Source organism: Meriones unguiculatus, chromosome 6 (genome assembly GCF_030254825.1).
Source record: "Meriones unguiculatus strain TT.TT164.6M chromosome 6, Bangor_MerUng_6.1, whole genome shotgun sequence".
NCBI lineage: Eukaryota > Metazoa > Chordata > Mammalia > Rodentia > Muridae > Meriones > Meriones unguiculatus.
In genome coordinates this window covers 24,817,550-24,839,195 of record NC_083354.1, presented here as the reverse complement: position 1 = coordinate 24,839,195, position 21,646 = coordinate 24,817,550, and the positions used below count along the sequence as shown (strand labels likewise).

General features: G+C 43.6%; 1 protein-coding gene across 1 annotated transcript in view; it reads right to left on the bottom strand.

Moving 5' to 3' along the window:
- Positions 1-382: 382 nt before the first annotated feature.
- The window catches only part of LOC132654815 (IQ domain-containing protein H-like), an 88,374-nt gene continuing 67,110 nt past the window's right edge, over positions 383-21,646 (bottom strand). Inside the window, exons 4-6 of the mRNA XM_060386107.1 lie at positions 18,719-18,836; positions 3,966-4,082; positions 383-610 (exon numbers count right to left, since the gene is read on the bottom strand). Coding sequence (XP_060242090.1) covers positions 383-610; positions 3,966-4,082; positions 18,719-18,836 — 463 coding nt within the window. The remainder of the gene's footprint in view (positions 611-3,965; positions 4,083-18,718; positions 18,837-21,646) is intronic.

Sequence of the window (21,646 nt, the reverse complement as noted above, 5' to 3'; positions counted from 1 at the left end):
TGGCATTTCAGAATGTCTTTAAAGCTATTTCCTTTTGTTCAACTAATTTAATTTGCCAAATGCTCCTGGGGAAAGGGAAGGGATCAAGATGCTGACTCCACATTTCCTTGCGGGTGTGAGTGTGGGGGGGAATCACCATTTCCTTAAAAAACAAAAAAAAAAAAAAAACAAAAACAAAAAACTACTCGCAGAGAAATGACATGCAATTGTTGTCTTCTGGCTCCTGAAAACTCTACCTCTGTCAAAACCCTGCCCTGGCAGGTGCAGGGAAGAATAGACGCCGAACCTGAATGAATACCCACATCTGTCTGTGCAAAACGGGAACAGAAGCAGCACAGAAGGAAGTAAAAGAGACAATTGCTGGCTTGAACTACGGTACATTTTACTTGTGGGCGGAGGGCCAGCATACAGCAGGCAAAATATGCATGCCCATCTTATTGGAATTCAGGGGTGGGCCTCCGTTCCTGTCCGGAGACAGCTGTAAACCAGCAGCCCATGGCATCGCAATCAGGCGCGGAGTTTTGTCAAGGAATGCTGATATGGACAGAAGTCGCTTTGCCGGCTTCGCCTGCTCCGCCTGCTCCCTGCCTGGTACAGTGACAGTCAATCTCTGATTCCAGATGACAAGAACTGGGTAAAAACTGCAAACAAATGGCGACCTTTCCAAAGATTAATTTGTTTACCAACAAAATGTCCCCTCTTTGTCATCTGCGATGGGGGTGACCTTCACATTGCCACATCCAGGCTGGAAGGGTGCTGGCGGTAGTCATCTGTTACGCTGACTCCATCTCAGCAATTATTCCCTTTTTTATTTTTAGTGACAAGAAGGGTTTATTAATTCACTCTGCTTCTTGTTATGGTTTATAAATGCAACAAGCTCGCTCTGAATTACTGCAGTGTAACATCAATTTGTTTAAATCTAATTCTGCCGCCGTCGCCAGATTATGTTGTGACTGTAATTGTGGCCATATGCACGGGCTTAAAGCACAGTCGTGTCTGAAAGCACCCCACCCCACACGCTGCTGCTTCTAATCATTCGGCGTTAACACAGTTGCCTCACTTTCCCTTACTTTATCATCTCAGAAATGATTGTGCTTTCAGTGGGAGACACTGCTCTGCACACCCCAAGTGAAACAGTAAAGAAGGAAGCTATGATTTGTGAAGTGCGCTTGCTACCCAACCAAGTTAGTGAGAAGCACCGTATAACGTACGACTCATAAAGCCGAGAAGTCATCATAGCCTTAAATCCAACCTCATGAATAAATAAAAGGTTCTAAGTTTACATAGCATTATATATTTATTTATTTGGAAAGTGGGACCAAAGAACTGGCATAATTCTCCAGCAACTCATAACTTGCCAAAAAGAAAAATGCTTTTATGATTCTTTTCTAGGTCATAACAGTTGTAATCAGAGTTATTTGCCCAGCAATTCACAGCGATGTTTTGTTTGGCTATTTTGTTATGCATTCATAATCGTTCTTTTAAAATTCATGTTAACAGTTACATGTTTCAAGCCTTTTAAGAAACCCTTTTTATTTGAAAAAAAATTAATCAAAGTCAAATTTTCTGCAGATCTTTTAGTGTGCTGCTCTGTAAGGTCTGAGTGGAACAGGCTGCTGTGAGCAGACAAGAGCACCCGCGCTCGCCTCTTCCTCTCCATCCCAGCGAGAACCTGATGAGCACACGAAACAGGTTCTGCTTTTATTGGGTGCACTGGAGATCCTAAAATCATTAGTGGTTTTGCTTTTTTTTAGAAATTAATTTTATGTAAAAAAATGGGGGGTCACAAAAAATAATGTTCTAAAGGCAAGTTCTGTGATAGTGGGGTGTGTGTGTGTGTGTGTGTGTGTGTGTGTGTGTGTGTGTATGTGTGTATGTGTGCTTAATGCACCAAGCTCTTCCATTACCTCCTGTGGTGAGGTGAAAACCACCAGCTTTCATAACTGATAATGCAAACTGACTGTGCACTCATATTTGCTTGTTAAATGCCTGAGTTAGTCACAGGCTGTTGACAAGCTGTTCAAGTTGCACAGGCGTGGGCAGCGTGAGACCTGGGGCAGCCAGGCAGCCTCCCGCACTGAGGGTGAAGAGGTGCCCAGAAAGACCAGTCTTGCTGCTGCGTCTCCGGTTAGCTGTGTCTCACCGGGACAGACATGTGGCCACAGTTTGGTGTTTTTAAAAGCATTTTTTAATAAAGAGAGGTGAATTACAGCTGCTCCCACCCCCAGATGTGCTGCAAGCTTGTTCAAAACCAGGTACCTGAGTACTTCCGTCAAAGAGCTTTCCGAACATTGCCTCTGTCTCATAAATCCGAGCAAAACAGTCTCTTTAGTGGCATCTGGTATCTAGGCTAGCATAAATGATAGGCTCAACTATTTTGCTAGAAAAGCCAATAATTTGATCAAATTTGACACAATGTAGGTACAATGCTGTCGATTTTTATGAGGTCATTTTCCATGAAAAGGATCATGAATATAATAAATGAGTATATGTTATTAACATGTCACTGAGAGCAGTGACCTTTCTCAAACTCTCTTTGTTTCAGTGACACAGAAACAACACACACGCCTCTCCCTCTACCTGTAAATTATTAAAAGTGTAGCAAACAGCTGGGAGCCCTTCCTAAAGTTAGGACTGCTTTGAATCCCTTATTTAAGTCTCAATATTTGGAGTAATAAAGCAAAGCACAATCCCCGTGTATCTCAGCAGGACCTAGAAACTTCCACCCTCATCAAAGTTTGTGTGCCGTGTGGCAGTTGCCCAGGGCTGCAAAGCCTCAGCACTCCACCAGCTAAGCCAATATTAATTCTAGATCAAGGAGGAAAACCAACAACAGCAAAAGAGAAATCTGCTGCTGTCTGTGCAGCCAGAGAAATAATATTTTTACTGCAGGGGCTTTGGGGCTCCTGGGAAACAGATAAAAACCTCTTCACATTAGTTACCCTGACATTTTAAATAAAGTTCCAACAGGAATAAAAATATCTAACTTTCTGGTTATTTCTTAGGCTAGAAAATATTTCTAGGATAAAGTGCTCTTCATCCAAGCCTGTAAGAATAACAGAAAGCACCTATAGAGAACACGAGTGTCTGAGTGCCACAAGTGACCTAGATGGTTGAAAAATTCACAGAGGAAATGGGGACAATTTAATCTGTGATAATTAAGAAAGTTAGAAATGATTTGGCAAATTTAATCCTAAAAGTAATCTTGTTCTTACTTTTAATTTCACCAAAATATACATTTAAGAGCATTGAAGAGAAGCCAAAGTTCACAAATGGATTTTTAAAATGTGTAGGTTTCACCTTAGAAGTTGTTTTTAGAATTAGCAATGATCTTAAATAGTTTTCTAGTTAAAGCAAAGCACCACTCCTGGATGTCCCAGAAAGCCCAACGCATAGGAAGAGGCCAGTGTGTGCTCTGGGGCACCTCAGCCAGGAGCCAGCAGCGAGGGCGCAGACTCTCACACAGCACAGGACTCCTCTGCCTCTACCACCTAGATCGGGAGGAGCAGCCCCCAGCCCCCAGTCCCCAGCCCCCAGCCCCCAGCTCCGTCAGCTTCCCATGGGAACGGTTGTTACTCAAGGGCACGCCCTGGGAAGGATGCTGTGATGTGGTTCTCCTTTGCTTTTTCTAGTGGTAAATCTACTGTGAAAATACCCGAATTTCCTCTACTAATTCTTTTTGTTGTCAACTTAACTTCCCTCCTGTTAAATTTTGCCACTAGCTCATTTAAGGAGTATTAATCACAACAAAAAACTGGAATGAGCTACAAATAGATCCTTTAAAATAAGTCTACATTTTTAAAATCATTACTAATTACAGACAGAATAAAAATCACTTCACTTCATTAAAAAAATCTCAAGGACAAAAGAATCAGTCTTACTTAAAATCTCTCTCTTCCGCCACTGATTAGCGGCTTGAAGGCTTTTTGAGAATTAAGAGTTTATTAGAGCAGCTCATTACTCACGTGTGCCTTCCTCTGATTAATATATGGCAGATTGATCCCAAAGTTCGTCTTCACAGCAGCTCTGTGCTGTGTGTTCTCAGGGTCCTTCATGATCTTCGTGTTCAACTCTATCTTTGGCTGAAACAAAGAAACAATGAAACTTTTATGGAGAATGAAAAAAAAATGCTTACTAACATTTTATATCCTCAGAGGAATATAAAAGTCTTAGAAAATGAGGACTTTAATGTAATTCTTACTGAAAAAAAAATTGGATCTTTTATTTAGGCTGCTAATTGATTCTTTTTATTCACAGAAAAGGAAGATTTCCCTCTATATGTCTTATTGTACGTACAAATATATCCTCAGGCATCATTCATTTGCTCAAAATATAATGTTCATGTCAACTAGGACAAAGGACACAGCTCTCTCATCTTAATTTATTTCTGGCTTTCCAGGTCAAGGACTTAGTGAATAAAATCTATACTCCAGAAGCACAGGCAGAGGGCTCTCTTGGTCTGTTAATGTGGCCGTGTTCCTCCAGGGACACATCACAGGTAGCTCTTGGTTTGGACCTGAAAAGTTAATCACAATAAATATGTCTATACCTTCACAGAGATTTTGCCGTCTGTAATTAGCACTTTCATTAGGAAAAAATAAAGAACATCTTGTTCCAATGACCTGTTCTTCATGTCAGAGGATTCCTATCAGAATGGCAGTGGTGAAGGGCATTGGAAAGGTGTCACAAGACCTAGGTGACTGCTCTAGCCTGGGCTGCTGGGATGGGAGTCAACAAAGTCACTTCACCTCTCTAGAAGTCAGCCTATTTTCTTGGCAGGACAATAGCTGGGTGTGACCTCTTCATGGGGTGCTGCCCTGAGCAACCAGTCTATGGTTTCAGGTTAAAATGGCCGTTGGCTCTAAGGAACATGGCCTCACTTTGGAGATGCTGGATGACTTTTATGCAACAATATAATTTACATGCCTGTGGTTTGGTCACAAACCCGAGCAAGCGCACTGGTGTTTAGTTCCAGAACCTTTTCACCGTCCCCATGTGAGGCCTCACACCCATTAGCAGCCGTTCACAGGCCTACTACCTCAGCCCCCGTGGCCAACAGGACACCTTCTGTCTCTACTCACAGCTCTATTCTGGACACTTTGTACAAAGGGAGCACAGTAGCTGGACTTTGTGAGGTTTACTTTTAAAGGGGACCTGAAGGTGCTGGGAGCAACTAGAAAATCTGATTTGGGTTCAATCACATATTTGAGTTCAGAGGGTGGTCTGAGAAAGTGTTAAAATGTGTGCAGTAACCCAACAGGCTGTTCCATAATCCACTTATTGCTTTGAACCTAAGCATTCATAAAAAGCCTGAGGTCAAAGTGCAGAGGCAGGCTCCCGAAGTTACAGAGGACAGATCTTGTCCAGATGAGCTCACACGCTCCACGCTGCTTTAACAGCTCCGGAACAATCAAACCTCCAAATAACTGTCCCCGACTGCCCTTCTTTAGCCCACGTGGAGACATCACAAACAGCATGGCTCGCGACTCTCTCCTTTAAGTGTACGTGGTAACAGAAGTCATAACGAGCCCAGTTGCAGCTGGTTCTCCTTCTGGGCTAACCCACAGCCGCAGCACTCCTGCAGTTTTGCAGAGAGCCAAGTGCTCTTTTAAATTGAAATTAATACCTGAACATAAGTTTTTCCTTCTTAATTAAACCTTCAGGATAATTTCATCCTACCAAGGATCAGGAAATTGCTAATATGTATTATATTGACTGGCTGTGGCTTCTATAATTAGGATGCTTTAAGAATGTGGATTGTGGATACAATTGATGGTAATGGCTTCATCTATCACGTCTCAGCTTCGTTAGAACTTTTAAATTCTGGAATCACCGGCTCAGTGGACCAGAGAGGCTTCCTTAGTTCTATTCTGTTCCATCTACTTTGTGTGGCTTCAGGACTGGCGTGGGGAAGAGATGACCGGAGTTCCTGTGAACACCAGCAGTAAGACCCGGTGGTTCTCTACCCCCTTTACATCTCTGGGCAGATATTCTGGAAGGAAACCACCGTGGGATCAGAAGCGGTCGGTCGGAATGCTGCCTCTTACCCTGACTCCTACAACAGTGCTCCCGACAGTGCTAACACTCTCGTCTCACACACGCTGCCTCAAAGTGTGAGTTTATCATTTCCCCTGCTAAAACACTGGATTCTGGGCACGGTGACACCTGCTTATAATCCTAGAGCTTGGGAGGGGGAGGCAGAAATTAGAAATTCAAGGCCAGCTATGGCTACATGAAAACCTGTCTCAAAAACAATAAAATAATGTAAAAACAAATACTGCAGAGAGATGGCTCGGCGGTAAACACACATGCTTCCCAGCCTCACAACCTGAATTCCACATCCAGGTCCCACACGTGGAGGAGAGAGCCAGTTCCTGCGGCTTGTCCTGCGGCCTCTTCACGAGCACTGTGGCGCGCACACATACACACACACACACAAATACGTTAAATAAATACATAAATAAATTAAAAAACTAAGTAAAAAGATTTATCAGAATGGGGCTGTGGTTCAGCGGTAGGCCACTTGTCTATCATGTGAGAGGCCCCAGGTGTGATGCTGAACAATAAATAAAATATTGACGATGGCTTCAATGAAAGTCATGATCAGATAGACTCAACACTTACTGTCTTACATTCTGTAGGTGTGTTCAGAAAACTTCTTTTGGGCTTAGAATATTATAAGATCCAGTAATAAGGGTTTATTTTTCTCAGAAAAACAATTAGAGAGCAAAAACTAAAAGAAATTAATCATTCCATTAAGCAGAAAAAAAATCACTCTCTGGAAGATGACCTTTTACCAGCAGTAAGAGAAATATTAGAAATAACTTCAGAAATTTTCTTCAATTGGTCAAGAAAAGGCAGCAATTTATTTAATCTATTTTGACTCACTAAACAATCTAAAATTTGCATTCTCTCCTTTTGATAGTAATTACAAGGAGATATATCAAATGTGACTCTCATTTAGACTTTGGTTTGTAAGAACAAAACTTATTATCAGAGCCAATTACTGTTTTACCTACATGGCTGCACAGAAGCAGGGAGCTCAATTTTCATCTCATCAGTGATTTTGTGGTATTTATTTTATTACTATGCCCACAACGCTACATAAGAGGAAATAGCTTATGCTATTAAAACTAGGGCTGAGATACAAGAGGCTAAAGTTGCTTCTGGAAGAACTTCTGAATTAAAAACACTAGGCAGCATGTAATGCCACCTCCCCAGACATAGGCAGACCATAAAACAATGCGCCTCTATCTGAGCAGTAGCTCCCACACAGAGTAATCAAAATTGAAATGCTTCACAAACAAAGTTGAGAGGAGCTATTTGCCAAGTTCCAGTATTATCAACAGAGCACTGTTCTCAACAGTCTGCCGAGTAATGTCTTCTGAAGTGGATATTGCTTAATGCCATATTCCCATTGGGAAAAGAAGTCTTCCATGTAAATCCTAAGGCCAGAGGAAGGACAAATAGGAAAATAATTCAGTCACTTCTCACTCATTCTCACAACCATGGTTTTATATATTGAAAAGAGCAATAGGTAGTGAGTCCCAGTTTGAGCCACATGAGTTAAATTTCTCATCTATAACATGGGGAATAATATCAGACTCACAGAGTCATTTGTAGATCCAAATGGCTGAGAAATGTCGACTATCTCATAAATTATGAAGTGCTATTCAGGGGAAAACTTGAAAGGAGAGCTTACTGGCTAAAGGGGCTTGGGGAGGGAGACTGCAGTGGACTCAAATGCTTCAAATATATTAAAAACCAGGAGTTCCTAGTAGTAATCCTCCAAAATACATAATGATAACACCAACAAATTAACTTGTAATTGAGAAAACAAAAAGGAGTTAAGCATTTCGCCTACTTTCCCTTTAAGTCTGTTTTGTATTCACCAAAAACATCTAAGGAAAAGCTCTTTGTAAACAATAATGAGAGCTGAAGGAACGGCAGGGTTCTGAAAGCTATACAGTCCCTCAGACAATGGGGCATTCAGCCAGCTTCCATGGCAGCGAAGATCAACGGAGTAGAAGGTTATAGTTTTACAAAGGGCAGACCAAGCTGCTTGGAGCTGGATTTACTGATCAACCATAGAAGCATTAAAAGAGAGTAAAGAAACTACAAAACCACGCATGACAACTCAGGTCTGTAATCCCAGCATGCAGGAGGTGGAGGCAGGAGGGATCAGAAGTTCAAGGTCATCCTCCAAAGAATAGTGAGTTTAAGGCCAGCCTGGACTATGGGAGACTTTGCAGAGAGAGGAAGGGGAAGGACTTTGCCCATAGAAGATGGGGATAGAAGAAGAAGGGTGGAGAGAAGTTATGGTAGCTGGTAAAGCCAGGTGACAGTTATGTTCATTCCATTGTATATTTGTGTCTGTCTAAAAATACTTCCTAATACATCATCAAAGTTAAGGTTTAGTTAAAACATTTATTTTATTAGCATTTCTTTCTAACTATTCTCAATGGCTTCCCTCCTTGCTGCCCTGTCGGAGAGGGAAGTCTAAGCAGAACCCTGCATAGACTCCGCAGCACCAGCTCCATACTGCTTATAAATAGCCAGATTCCACCCTGATGCCTCAAGTTCACAAAGCTGTAAGATTAACCACTGCTCTCCGGATGTGTCTGTCCTGTTTTCTGAGAACTGAAGGGTGAAAGCATACACTTCTTCAGCTTACTTTGTGGCAGGGACAAGTAGGGCTACCACATCCGACTTCAGCTCAGTGCTTAAATGGAGGAAGGAAGGAAGGAAGGAAGGAGGGAGGGAGGGAGGGAGGGAGGGAGAGAGGGAAGAAAGGAAGGAAGGAAGGAAGGGACAGCTGCCAATCTGCCAGAGGAGATAACTCAACAAGCAACCGCCAAGCCAAATGACCTGCCAGAGAGGAGAGGGGTTTGATTTGCCTTTAATCCCAGGTCTCTTTCCATCACTGGGATGGAAAATAATGGGAGGCTTCCTTGAGAATGTCAGTCCAGGATAGTCTTTCTTAGGAGAGGGAAATGATTTGAAGAAACCAAGTCAGTCATGCAAAGATCTGGGATTGTCCAAGGAGGGAGAATTAATTAGTGAGAGTAGGTGGCTTCAGAGGCTAAGGCCACTGGAGGCTGGCCTTCACAGCCGGGGGAACATTTCTTCCTCTGTGGCTAGAAGGAAGAGGAGCTCATCTGTTCCCTTGCCCTTCTGTGAATGTGACAGTAAGGCAGAAAGAGTGCTGCAAACTGGAGGACAGGTTGGGGAATGTGAAAGTGATTCTGGTACAAAACAGTGAACGCATTTCTGGGATGAGTGTAGTCGCTGTGTAGAGTGCATATCATTGTGTGGTGAGGCCCAGGCACGTGCTGCCGCTGGGTGCAGACCAAGGGCAACCGAGGGTAGATAGCCTAAGGTGGGAGAGAGACCAGGATTCATGCCATGACGTAGTGCTGAGCCGTTGAATCTGACAAGTGTGGGAATCCTTATGGGTCCCTTGTCTCATGCCAGACTTTAGTTGCTCAAAGAAGTCATCAGGGACCTGGCTCCTTTCCTCTCCCGCTGTATTGTCCCCAGAGGCCGCTCCAGGCTTGTCACCCTATGTAAAGTGGCTGCTATGGCTTCAAATGCCATGCTTGTCTCTAGCAGAAAAGGAAGGGGGGGGGGAATGGCAAAGAGATGTGGCATCCATGACTGTCCCCTGCATCACAAAGATGAGCTGATGACACCTGCAGACCACTTCTGTGGTGAATGGGTTCCACTGTCACACTGCACCATAGGGAAGCCTGAGAAATGGATGGTCTTAGCTATGGCAGGATGCACATGTCATGGAGGAGGAGACAAGGACTCCTGCAGTGATGGGGATGGAGATGCGCACTGAGAAGAAAACAGCTTCTGCCCTCACCATGGAATCTAACTAGTTGAGGAGGAAAGAAAGAAGTGGTAAAAAGTGAGGTCACACAAGGTCAGTGGGTTGAAGGTCCTCATAGACATAAGAGTTGCTAGAAGCAGCCTGGGATGCTCTGACGTGGTGCACTTCCTGGTTCTGTCACAGCCAGGACCTCAAGTTCAGGGCAGGTTTTCCACACTGCTGTAAGAGCCCCGCCCCACTGTCTGACCAATGCCTGTCTCGGGACTGTGGGTTCCCACAGCAGCTCACAGCACACAGCAGCACTGGACCCAAAACATCCGAGGCGAACACTAGCACAGGGTGTGAGGAAAGGCAAGCCTCTAGTTCCATGTTTGTGTTCTTTCAGTCTGTCGTGGTGACACAATTATTAGCTTACAGGGTGTTATGCCGAGGCTGACAGTCTGTGCAACTGTAAAAACTTTTATTTACATTTATTTATTCATGCAGCGTTTTTTAGACCCAACAAACCCAACTTCTGCCCGTGCTCATGGTGCACAGACTGCTACAACCCCATGCCCCCTTGCTGTTAATTTTCTTGCGTGCTCGTGGCCAGAGAACAGCACCTCTCCTGGCAAGCTGGCTAACACCACATTTGAGATTGGGATGCCATTTTTGAGATGTTAATTAACACACCCTACAGTAAATTCTGGGCAGCAGGTGGGCAGGATGGTACAAGCAGGAAGGCGCTGCTGTCAAGAGCCTGGCTTCAGTCTCCAGGAGGCACACAGGGGGGAAGAGGATGGATCCTGACTCCCACAGCCACCCCAACCTCGACAGGGCACCTGGAACACGGGCTTTCAACCCCGCCCAAAACAAGCAGGTGATTGTAAAAAGTGAGTCTTGGTAGTAGTTTGTACTTCTGAAAAAAAATTATATAAATAAAACTATTCAATTAATCGAATCTTCTCATAGAAATGTCATTAGTGACATAGGCTTACAGGCTTATTTCTGTAAGACAACCCCAATCCAGCAGGAATCATGTCCCATCCGTTACAGCTTAGCTGCACTATAAGCTACAAGCTTCGTCAAAGAATATATAGTGTGGACGCGCCCCTGCTAGCTCCTACACATCCCAGAATAAGCAGATTCTGCAGGCTCCCGGTGCAGCACAGACTCCGAGTGCCGCCCACAAGCCAGTCGGAACTGCTGCCACGAGCCAGAGGGCGAGGCTGGGAGAAACGCCTCCCGGGCGCTGTGTGCCCCATGTTCAGTCGGGGCTGTGTCATTATTCAGAAACCTTTCATAACTGTCAGGCTTTCTGTGGGCCCCACATTTGAGAACACAGCCTGCAGTTTAAGAAGTCCACGCTGTATATTCATTTCGAGTTGTGTGAGTTTTGTTCTGCTTTCTGTCTGCCCTACCTCAGCTTTGCTAGAGCAGACAGATAGAGCGGCTCCTGCCTCAGGTCCCTTGGAGGTTGGTGGGGACTAATGACAAACTCGAAAGCGGACAGCTGTGCTGCTCAGTGCTCATGGTGTGTGGGCACAGGGGAAGAGTGCCAGACACTCTTCTCCTGTGTCCTGTCAACTCACCCTCACAGCACCCCACAAGGTTCGTGCTTCCCCACTCCCACTGTGCAAGGAGCCAGGCCACCAAGACAGCAAGTGACTTGCCAAAGAGCAGCTAGTAAGTGGTGGGGCTAGGATACAAGTTCGAACTATGCAGTGCCCCATTCAGAGCCTGCTCTGGGATCCAAACTGTCTACACACAGGCAACAGCTGTAATCCGAAATGTCCCTGCTTCAGAAGTGAAATAAATGCAACAGGAAAAGCTCCCAGACCCTGGTGTGATAACGAATGGGGAAGGCCATCCGGGGCCTCACAGGGCATTCTGAGTGTGAACTAGGATGTATTATATCCACCAGCACTGTTGACCTTATTAGGTGTGATAGTGGTATTGCAAGTGGGAAAAAGCTCATTTTAAAAATGCATGCTAAAAGCATTAAGAGGTGAAATGTCATTAGGTCTGTACTTTAAAACACTTCAGGAAAAAATAGATAAAGCAAAAATGGTAAAGGTTAACAATTGTAAAATGTAAGCACAGAAGGTGGCCTTTCGAATACTGTTTTTATTACTGTTATACCATGACCCGCACCGCTGTGACGTTGGCCTGACCGGGGCAATGGGAATGAAGAAACGACAGACACACAGACGTGCGTCCAGAAAAGCTGGCATCCCGTGTGCCGTGTGATCTGCTGGAGGTGCGCCAGCAGCATCTCAGAAGCAGCATTGTGTTACACAGCGAGGGGAGGAGCGCTTATTGTCACTAGCTGCTGAAAGGCCTTTCTCCTTGCCATCTCCCCACATTGCTCACACTCTTGAGCCATGTCCAGCAGAGCACATTCTCATCTGACCGTAGCTTCTAGCTCTCTTCAGACTCTGCCTAATCAGACTGGAGCATTCCACCTAATCAGACTGGAGCATACTCCCTTTTCTTTCTACTTGCGCCCTGCCAGGCCCAGCCTTTCATGAATGCGGTTCCTGTGCCTGGGACTCACACCACACACTCTTCCCCCGTGTCCAGTCATTATTTTGGCCATTCCCATTAAATCTCTAGACCTCACCTCTAGGGATCCTTCTTTGAAATCTATTCCCCTTCAGTCTCAGTTGGGTGCTTTTTGAACATTCCAGTAGACTTCTATACACTTTTCCCAGCACAGCGTTTACCCTGCGCTTTACCATTGTCTGCCTACTCATCTCCCACTGACAGTGTCTCCCCAGGAACAGGAAGGGCTGTATTCCCAGCTCCCAGAGTGCTGCACACATACAAGAGCTTCCAGAGAAGCTCTTGTATCTGACAGAAGCTGACGTCATGCAGCCCTCTGCCTCTCAAATGGCCATGGTGGCAGCTATGCAGCTGAGTGGTGTGGCTACGATAAACAGCAGCCAGAATCCTGGGTGCTGGCCCACTGAGAGCTCCTGGGGTAAAATCCAACAGTTCTCCATTGAAACAGAAACAAATAGATAACGAACAGCAATGAAGTTTTTCTTTCTTCTATACTTTGGGTTTGTGAGACAGGGTCTCATGTAACTCAGGTTAGCTCAAACTTGCCACACGAATCCAGGCTAGCCTTATCTCCTTGCCTCCACCTCTCGAAATAGGCACTCGGCACCACACTTAGCTGCGTTTGTTGTCATTGCTGTTTGGTTTTTTTTTTGTTTGTTTGTTTGGTTGGTTTTGGTTTTAGTTTTTAGTGAGAATCTCTTTATGAAGCCCAAGGTGGCCTCAAACTCCTTGGCTCAAATGTTTCTCCTGTCCCAGTCTCCCAAGGAGCTGAGACCACAGGTGTGTGACACCAGAATTTGTTTGGAGATAAAACAAAACAAAACAAAACAAAAAAGCTCATACAACTATATGACAAAAAATAACCACCAAAGAAATTTCTTTCTTACTTTCAGCTTTTCAAAACCAACTCTGAAACCTACAAGATCACATTTTTTGTTGTTATGGATATTAAACAGGAAAAATTAAAAAATATACCATGTTGCAGGTTAAATTGCTTTATCTCCAAGTTCCTTATTTTTGAAATTGCATAAATTTTGAGTCTAACTATGTGAAAATACTTTCATATAGCAACTGTGAACAAAAAAAAAATCTTTTATTTTTAACAATTCAAAATACAATGCCTTTTCTGGGCCTAATGGTACTTAGTTAAAATACCAGCACTGGGAAGCCAAGATATAGTGAGTTAGAGGCTAGCATGGGTCACATTGTGAGACCCTGTCCAAAATTATCACTGTTATCCAGCAAAAAGTTAAAAACCCACACCCAGTCCAAGTCCTATATATCTGCCTATGTCCATGGACTGGATGCAGTATTGCAAACCAATAACCATATGGAGGAACAACAGGCCAGGTACCTGGCTTTGCCCCAGCATCTTTGTGCTGTATTTTTCACTTGTTACTGTTGTAGTAAATGTGCGTTGTTGGTAAATGATGTCTGTCTGATAATTTAGAGGAAAATGACATGAGTGTCTAATGAGCAAGTCTGGGGACTACTGGTCTTACCCACAGGCTCTCCTACAGTGCCTCAGTGACTCCGTCAGCCTGACTCTCCCACAGCGCCTCAGTGACTCCGTCGCCTGACTCTCCCACAGCGCCTCAGTGACTCTGTCGCCTGACTCTCCCACAGCGCCTCATGACTCCGTCAGCCTGACTCTCTCTCCCACAGTGCCTCAGTGACTCTGTCGCCTGACTCTCCCACAGCGCCTCAGTGACTCTGTCAGCCTGACTCTCCTTCCCACAGTGCCTCAGTGACTCTGTCGCCTGACTCTCCCACAGTGCCTCAGTGACTCCGTCAGCCTGACTCTCCTACCCACAGTGCCTCAGTTACTCCGTCGCCTGACTGTGTACAGAATCACCATGGAGACACACCTGTCTGTAAGGGTGTTTCTGGATATTTGAGTGAAAGGGGGAGCCCCACCCTGAGGTGGCTGCACCCCCAGCCCCTGGGCGGGGACCATCCCATGGGTGGAGTCTTCGTGGACGGAGATCTCCAGCTAAGTAGCAGCCTGACTGCAAACATTGACCTCATACCCCAGCGACATGCCTTTCCCACCAGGAGGAACTGTGCGCCTTCAAAAGGTGAGGCAAGCGAGGCCCTTCCTTCCTTGCACTGCCTTTGTCTGCTACTTTGTCACAGCAAGAGGGAAAGTTACTAACACCTGTAATTCTGGAAATAAGACTTTAGATTGCCAGTTTCACTCACTAATATTCCATCACTGCTTCTATACTTTTTCAAAACAGAGACCACTACAAATGTTCTTTTTGTCAAACTGTCAATTATGTTGTGAAGCTTAAAATGTTCATATTGTAAAAAGCTTAAGAAACAATTCTTAGTTGTGATCCTTAATTACAGCTGAGCAACTTCTAATTGTCATCTAAGCTTCTTGGCATAAGTAGAATTCCAAAACCAGCTGTCCACTGTAGGGAGAGAGTGTAAAAAGCAACTGGGCTTTGCCTGGTTTAGAAGGTTGAAAGTTAGCAGTCAAAGGTTGGAATTGCTCAGTTGGATTTTACGACTACTTGCTAGCATAGGCCTTGATGCCAGGGCAGGGGCTGCTGCTTCCTGTCCTCTGCACTGCAGAATCAGGACTAGTATTTGATAGACTTAAAAAAAAAGGGGGGGGTCTTTCCATGTAGACCTAGCTGTCTTGGAACTCTCTATGTAGACTGGGTTGGCCCTGAACTCAGAGATCCATCTGCCTCTGCCTCCTAGTGCTGAGATTAAGGGTGTGTGCCATTAGGAGGGCAGATATGCATTTTAAAATAGATGTCATCAATAATTAGGTAAAATATGTCCAGGGAAGCAGGTCTGGAGAGGAAGTCAGGTCAGGGTGACCAAGGGCCACAACCCTCCCTGAACAGAACTTCCCCAGTGCCGGGGAACACAGTGGTGCTCTCATCAATCGGCCCACACACTTCCTTGTCTTTTACTCATGTTCACTTACGAGGGTTCAAAAATCTTGGAGGAAAAAGAAATGTCTGACCAAAGTTTAAATTTTTTATGGAAAAATAACAACCACTACATATTTTACAATGGTCCTAATACTTTCACTGCTTTCATAAGTCAGAGGCCTCCAGTCCCTGGTTTCGTGAGCCAACTAGGATCCTTTCTAGAATTCTTAGCAGAACACACATGCTCACACACTGAAACAAAACAAAAACAAACAGAAAACCACCAAAAAGCAAGCAAGCAAACAAATAAAAACCTAGAAGTTGAATGGAAGCAGCAGCTACTGAACAGTAAGGAAGATGGAAATATGAGCTCCCCTATCTCAGCAAACTGTCTCTTTTCATCAGGATTTTATTGTTCTCTGCTGAGCTCTTATTGATGGCTTGGCTCCTCCGACTCAAGTGTAAGTTCTGTGGCAGCCGAGACCTGCTCTGTCTCCTTCCTCCCAGCATGCCCATAACAATCCTTGGCAAGCACACCAGGCAGTGTTGAAGGTGTCTAATGCAGCAACTGCCATGACAGAGCGTGAATGGGCTGCCCTGTGAGTGCAGAGGAGCCTGCGTGGATATGAACCTGGGCATGAGCACACCTGTGGTGGTCTCTGGTGCTTCCATTTACTCATTCAACAAGTATTTACTGAGAGTCTCCTGGTGTGGTACAGCAACAAACAAACTAGCCTAGATTCAATACCCATTGAGCTTGTAACCCAAGAGAATGACAAGCCTAAATAAATAGATAGATAAACAAATGAATAAAGCACAGTTCTGTGTGGTGTGATGAAGGAAGACTGCAAGGCAATGCAGGACTTGTAAAAAGGGTTCCCTCTCGTGGCAGCTGTGTGACTGCGGGAGTGCGCTAAAAATCCACCCAACTAAGCAGTGTGAAAGGTAAGTTTTAGAAATGGACGCTTGGGCTCAATAAGGCTGACATAAAAAGCACAGCACAGCGGGCACAAGCACGGCTTCCTGGCCCTGCACTTCTGGGCTCACAATACCAACTCCATACTCCTCACCTGGGCTCTCTTGGACAGCACACCTAGCATTGTGTATCTTTGTCTCTTTCCAAATAAACTGAAGATAACGGCTATACCCTCCTTCTAGGATTATCTTGAGCATTAAACATGTTGGTATTTCCTAAGTAATGAAAATCTGGCACGAAGGGAGAAGACTACTTTGGGATAGTCAATATGCACTGCATGTGCCTGTCTCTCCCAAAGCCTATGTTACTTATTCAGCCCTGCTGGGAGGCTAACAGAAGCAAGGCCTTTGTGCAGTGTATAGATTATGAGGGTGGAACCCTGAGAAATGGAGTTAGTGACAAACCAGGAAATGGCCCATCACATGCCTAATCTGACATCTTGACTGGACTTTGAAGCAAAGTAACTGTAAGAAGCAAACTTCCTTCAGGTAATCTGTGATAATCTGTTGTGGAGGGATGAACTGACTAACACAAAGAGGGAATCAGAATCAAATGAAAAAAAAAAAACACTCCCTGGAGGCAAAGTCAGAGACCTCATGAGTGCTTTATAAAATCAATATTCCAAACTGAAAAATCTAAAAGAAACAGATGTAGTTAAGTCAAGAAAAAGTACATAATTTAAATAGATGCATAACACCCAGTGAGATAGAAGAAGTACTCGAGGCCAGGGCCAGATAAATTCAGTGCAGAATTCTACCAGGCTAACTCATAGAACTAATACCAAAACTCTTCAAACTATTTATCCAATAGAAAAGGAAGAAGCATCACCAGATTTCTTCTACCAAGCCAAACAAATAAGAAAATAAATAAATAGGAAAGGGAAGAAAACTTTAGGCCAAAAACTCTGATGAAATGCAAAAATTCTCAGTAAAATATTTATGAACTTAATTCACTAACTCATCAAAAAGATTCACATCGTTCTCTACCATGATCAAGTTGGCTTTATCCAGAGATACAGGGATGGTTCAATATGCATAAATCAATGAACATAATCTACCACACAAACAGATGAAAGGACAGAAACGATCATCTTATTAGATATGGGCAGGTCTTGGAGAAAATCTACCATCTCTTTTTAGTAAAAGTCATGAGAGAAATGAGATAAAGTGAGGTATCTCAGTATAATAAAAACTCAATTTACAGCAAGCCCATAGCCAACACCCTGTTAAATGGAAAGAAACTCCAAGCATTTCCACTAAAATAGTGAACAAGACAAGATGGCTCCTCTCTTCATTCCTACTCAGCACACAACTGAGGAAGATCAAGGGGGTACAACCAGGAAAGGAAGACGTCAAAGCATCTTTATCTGTAGATGATGGGCTTTATTTGCCAGCCCCTCAAGAGTGTTCCGGGAAATTGCCCCAGCTGATAAATGTGCTCAGCAGAGAAGAGGGAATGTTCCTTCTGAACTCTGTTTGGAAAAAGAAAGTGTGCTTTGAGTGACTTTGCTTCTGAAGAAAGTTCCTTTGCTGTAGAAATTAACTGTGCTATAGACACATCCAAACCAGTGACATCAGATTGTAGAAACAGACTACAATATGCATCATATTATCTAATTTAAAACACAATATAGATATTTGCTCTTTAAAAATAAAGAAAAAGAAAAGTGAGCAGTTTTCTCACAGAGAATGAAGCAGCAAGCACAGGGCCTACACGGGTCTACACCTGGACCTTCGTACAGATACTACAGCTTTTGGCTTGATATTTTACAGGCTCCTGAGCATGGGGTGAGCGGCTCTCTGACTCTTGTGCTTGGTCTTGAGACTCTTTTCCTCTGTTTGGTTGCCTTGTCCAACTTTGATATGATGGTTTTTACTTTTATCCTATTATAGTTTATTTTGTAATGTTTTTGTTTCTTTTTTAAAAAAGGATTGTAGGCAGGCTATGAGGCATTTTTTAAAATTAGTGATCAGTGGTGGAGGGCTCAACCCATTTTGGATGGTGCCATCCCTGGGCCTGTCCTGGGTTCTCTAGGACAGCAGGCTGACCAAGCCCTGTGGAGTAAGCTGGTATGTAGAAATGCTCCATGGCCTCTGCATCAGCTTCTGCCTCTAGGTTCCTGCCCTGTTTGAGTTCCTGTCCTGACTTCCTTTGGTGATGAACAGATATGGAAGTGTAAGCCAAATAAACCCTTTCCTCCTCTATCTCCCCCCCCCAAATACTAGAAATTAAATGCCAGCTTTAAAAAAATTAGCAGTTTTCTTGAGATATAATTTCTATATCAGCAGGCTCCCTTTTTGAACGCTTACCCTCAGTGGTGTTTGGTGCATTTACAGTGTTGTACAGCTCTCACCATGATATAACTCTGAGATCTTTTCATTATCCCCAAAGAAACCTGATAACATGGCTCCTCTCCTGGGGACCACGAGGCTCCTCCCAGTCACTCTGCTGCCTGTATCCACGGGCTCCTACCTTTGCTCTTGTAAGGCCATGTGAAAATGAACCGTGATGTTTTTGAGGTTGCCAAAGTTTATCCTCAGATTCCGTGGAGAAAATAAAGGATTTCTGGTCAATTACAGTTGGAAGAAGCCTAAGTGAACAGAAAGAGGGATTAAAACCTACTGTGCCACTCTGCTGAAATCATAACGTAAAACAATGCTTGCTGTCTTCCATAAGCTTGCTACTGGGGACTACAGCAGACCAGAACAACTTTAGCAGTGTGGAGCAGTCTTTAGCGGTGCTCCTACTACAAACCTGCAGCTGTTTGATTAAGCACAGAGCTTTCACGTCTGATAAAGTGCCTATAGTACGACTAAAAAGCACCAGCTCCGGCTCCATGTACACACTAACTGACGCGGCTGTTACACTCTAAAGCACACGCTTGCCGGTAGAGAAAAGCGCGCAATGCAAGGTTTTGTTTAATAAAATCAAATGACTGGATAGCCAATGGTAAATATTTTCTTTAAATCTCTGTTCTTTTAATAGTTGTAAAGAATAATAGCAGAGCTAGTGAAAGGTTTTTCTTGCTAAGTAGAGTGCTCCAGAGCAATGTAAAACCAAGGTAAAATTGTAAGAATGAGTATATATGTCTCATATCGTACTTAATATATTTTATGTAAATGCAGGCTCGGTTTCTATAACATGACCAACGTAAACAAAATGAATAAAATGCATCCACCAACATAACTTAATCTCGTGGTTTTACTATGATGCCCACTTTTGTACAAGTATCATTAAAGAGCAACTTAGATTTCTGGATTTTCCCTCTAACACATTAAGGACATTGAAGGTGGTCCCCTCCGTTTCTACTATAAGCAAAATAAAAATGTTGTTTCCTGTATCCACCAGAGGACTGCAATCACTCGGCAAAAGGCTGCCATGAAAAAGCAGGATGACAGGATTCACAGACTCACGACTCAGAGGGCTCAGGACTCTTAGAATAGATGCAGCAGCTACAGTCCTAGGGAAGGTGCTTAAACTCTGACTGACAAATTGCCGGAGGCTCACTGCAGAGAAACTCATAAATTAAAAGCCCATGTTTTTCTTCAGGACCCACATCATAATCTCACTATGGGCACTAGGGAAAGCCCTCTCTCTGTCTTGCTTTCAGCTAGAGGAAGGAGACATACTCTCTCTTTCTCTCTCTCTCTCTCTGAAATACTCTTTATTTATTTGTATTGAGAGCCAGATCTCAAGAAAAAGTGTTTTACCAAAGGTTTACTCTGACCTGGAGAAGTGTAGATAGTGATCCAAGGCCTGTCTAGCCTTCTCATGTCACCAAAGGTAAAAGCAAGCAGTGCTGAGGAAAACTTATGCAGGCCAGATCCCAGGGGCACAACACTCCCCCCCCCAAAGAGCTGCCTATAGGAATGTAAACAACTTCCCGTGTGTCTTACATGGACAGCCACAGAAGCCCTGTGCCATGGAGCACTGTAGGGATCAGGCTCTAAAATGGGGCTTTTGAGGAAACCCAGAGGCAACAATGGAGACAGAATATGCAGGAGGAAATTGAATATGCAGAGATCTGTAGTCACAGCAAATGGTAAACACTGCATAATTCCTAATTTCATGAACCTTCCAAAATAAAGGACTAGGTCGTCTGTTCCCATTTCAGCACTCCACATCCAACAAAAATACTGAGGTATGCTATCGGCAAGGAAAATAGTTTAGAGTGAAATACTAAAAGATAAAATTGCTTTCGTGGTGATGGATATTTTGGAATTCTCCAGCCTGAGGTATAAAATAGCTATGAATAACATGTTAAGGACCTCCCAAGGATTTATTGTACATCCAGGTACTATAGATGGGGATTGCAAGGAAGAAATTAAAATCATGGCATATGGAGAGAGGAGAGAGAAAGAGGGAGAGGGGAGGGAGGGGGTAAGGGATAAAACTGCTCAGCTGTTCCTGTTTCCCTACATTAAGGGCAAAGCCTCTACAGTAGAAAGAACAGGGCTATTTGGGAATACTGGAAAAGGTGTGTTTTGGAAAACAGTGGTTAACTATCCAAGAACACAAATTAAAATTGCAAGTGAGTGGTGCTGAAATAGAAATTTGGTATATACAGGAGCTGATTCGACTGACCAGCCTTTCCCAAAACTGCTGTGATGCAGAATGGCCACTTTAGAGGGCTTATACACAGTTTACAGGAATTGGTAAATTATCTCAAATAAGATAAAGTATGCAACAAGTTAAATGTGTGGAACCAGATATTGAAACCCTAATTGGCTGACATACCCATAATTTATGAAGAAGGGAATCTTTTACAATAATGGGGTACTCGAATTAATATTTCTGAATTTCCAAAGACAGCTCATAATGAAATTGGGGGGAAAGTGATAAATGCTCCTTGGGAAGGTATTGATATAGGTCACCAAAAACAATTACAAGCTGTGCCCATTGTCCAAACACAGGACATCACAGGGATTGAGTTTCCAAATTTATAAGAAGGGGCACTTTTGAAATACCAACAGCCCTACTACTAACATGGCTGACTGACAAGCCTATATTGGTAGATCAATGGCCCTGAAATAAGGAAAAATTGAATGACTGACAAGCCTGTGTGGGTAGATCAATGGCCCTGAACTAGAGAAAAGTTGCAGGCACTTGAACATCTGTTAGATGAGCAGCTGGAGGATCAATATACAGAAGAGTCTACCAGCATATAGAATAGTCTACCAGCATATAGAATAGTCTACAGACATATAGAATAGTCTACCAGCATATAGAATAGTCTACTGACATATAGAATAGTCTACCGACATATAGAATAGTCTACTGACATATAGAATAGTCTACCAGCATATAGAATAGTCTAACAGCATATAGAATAGTCTACCAGCATATAGAATAGTCTACTGACATATAGAATAGTCTACCGACATATACAATAGTCTACCG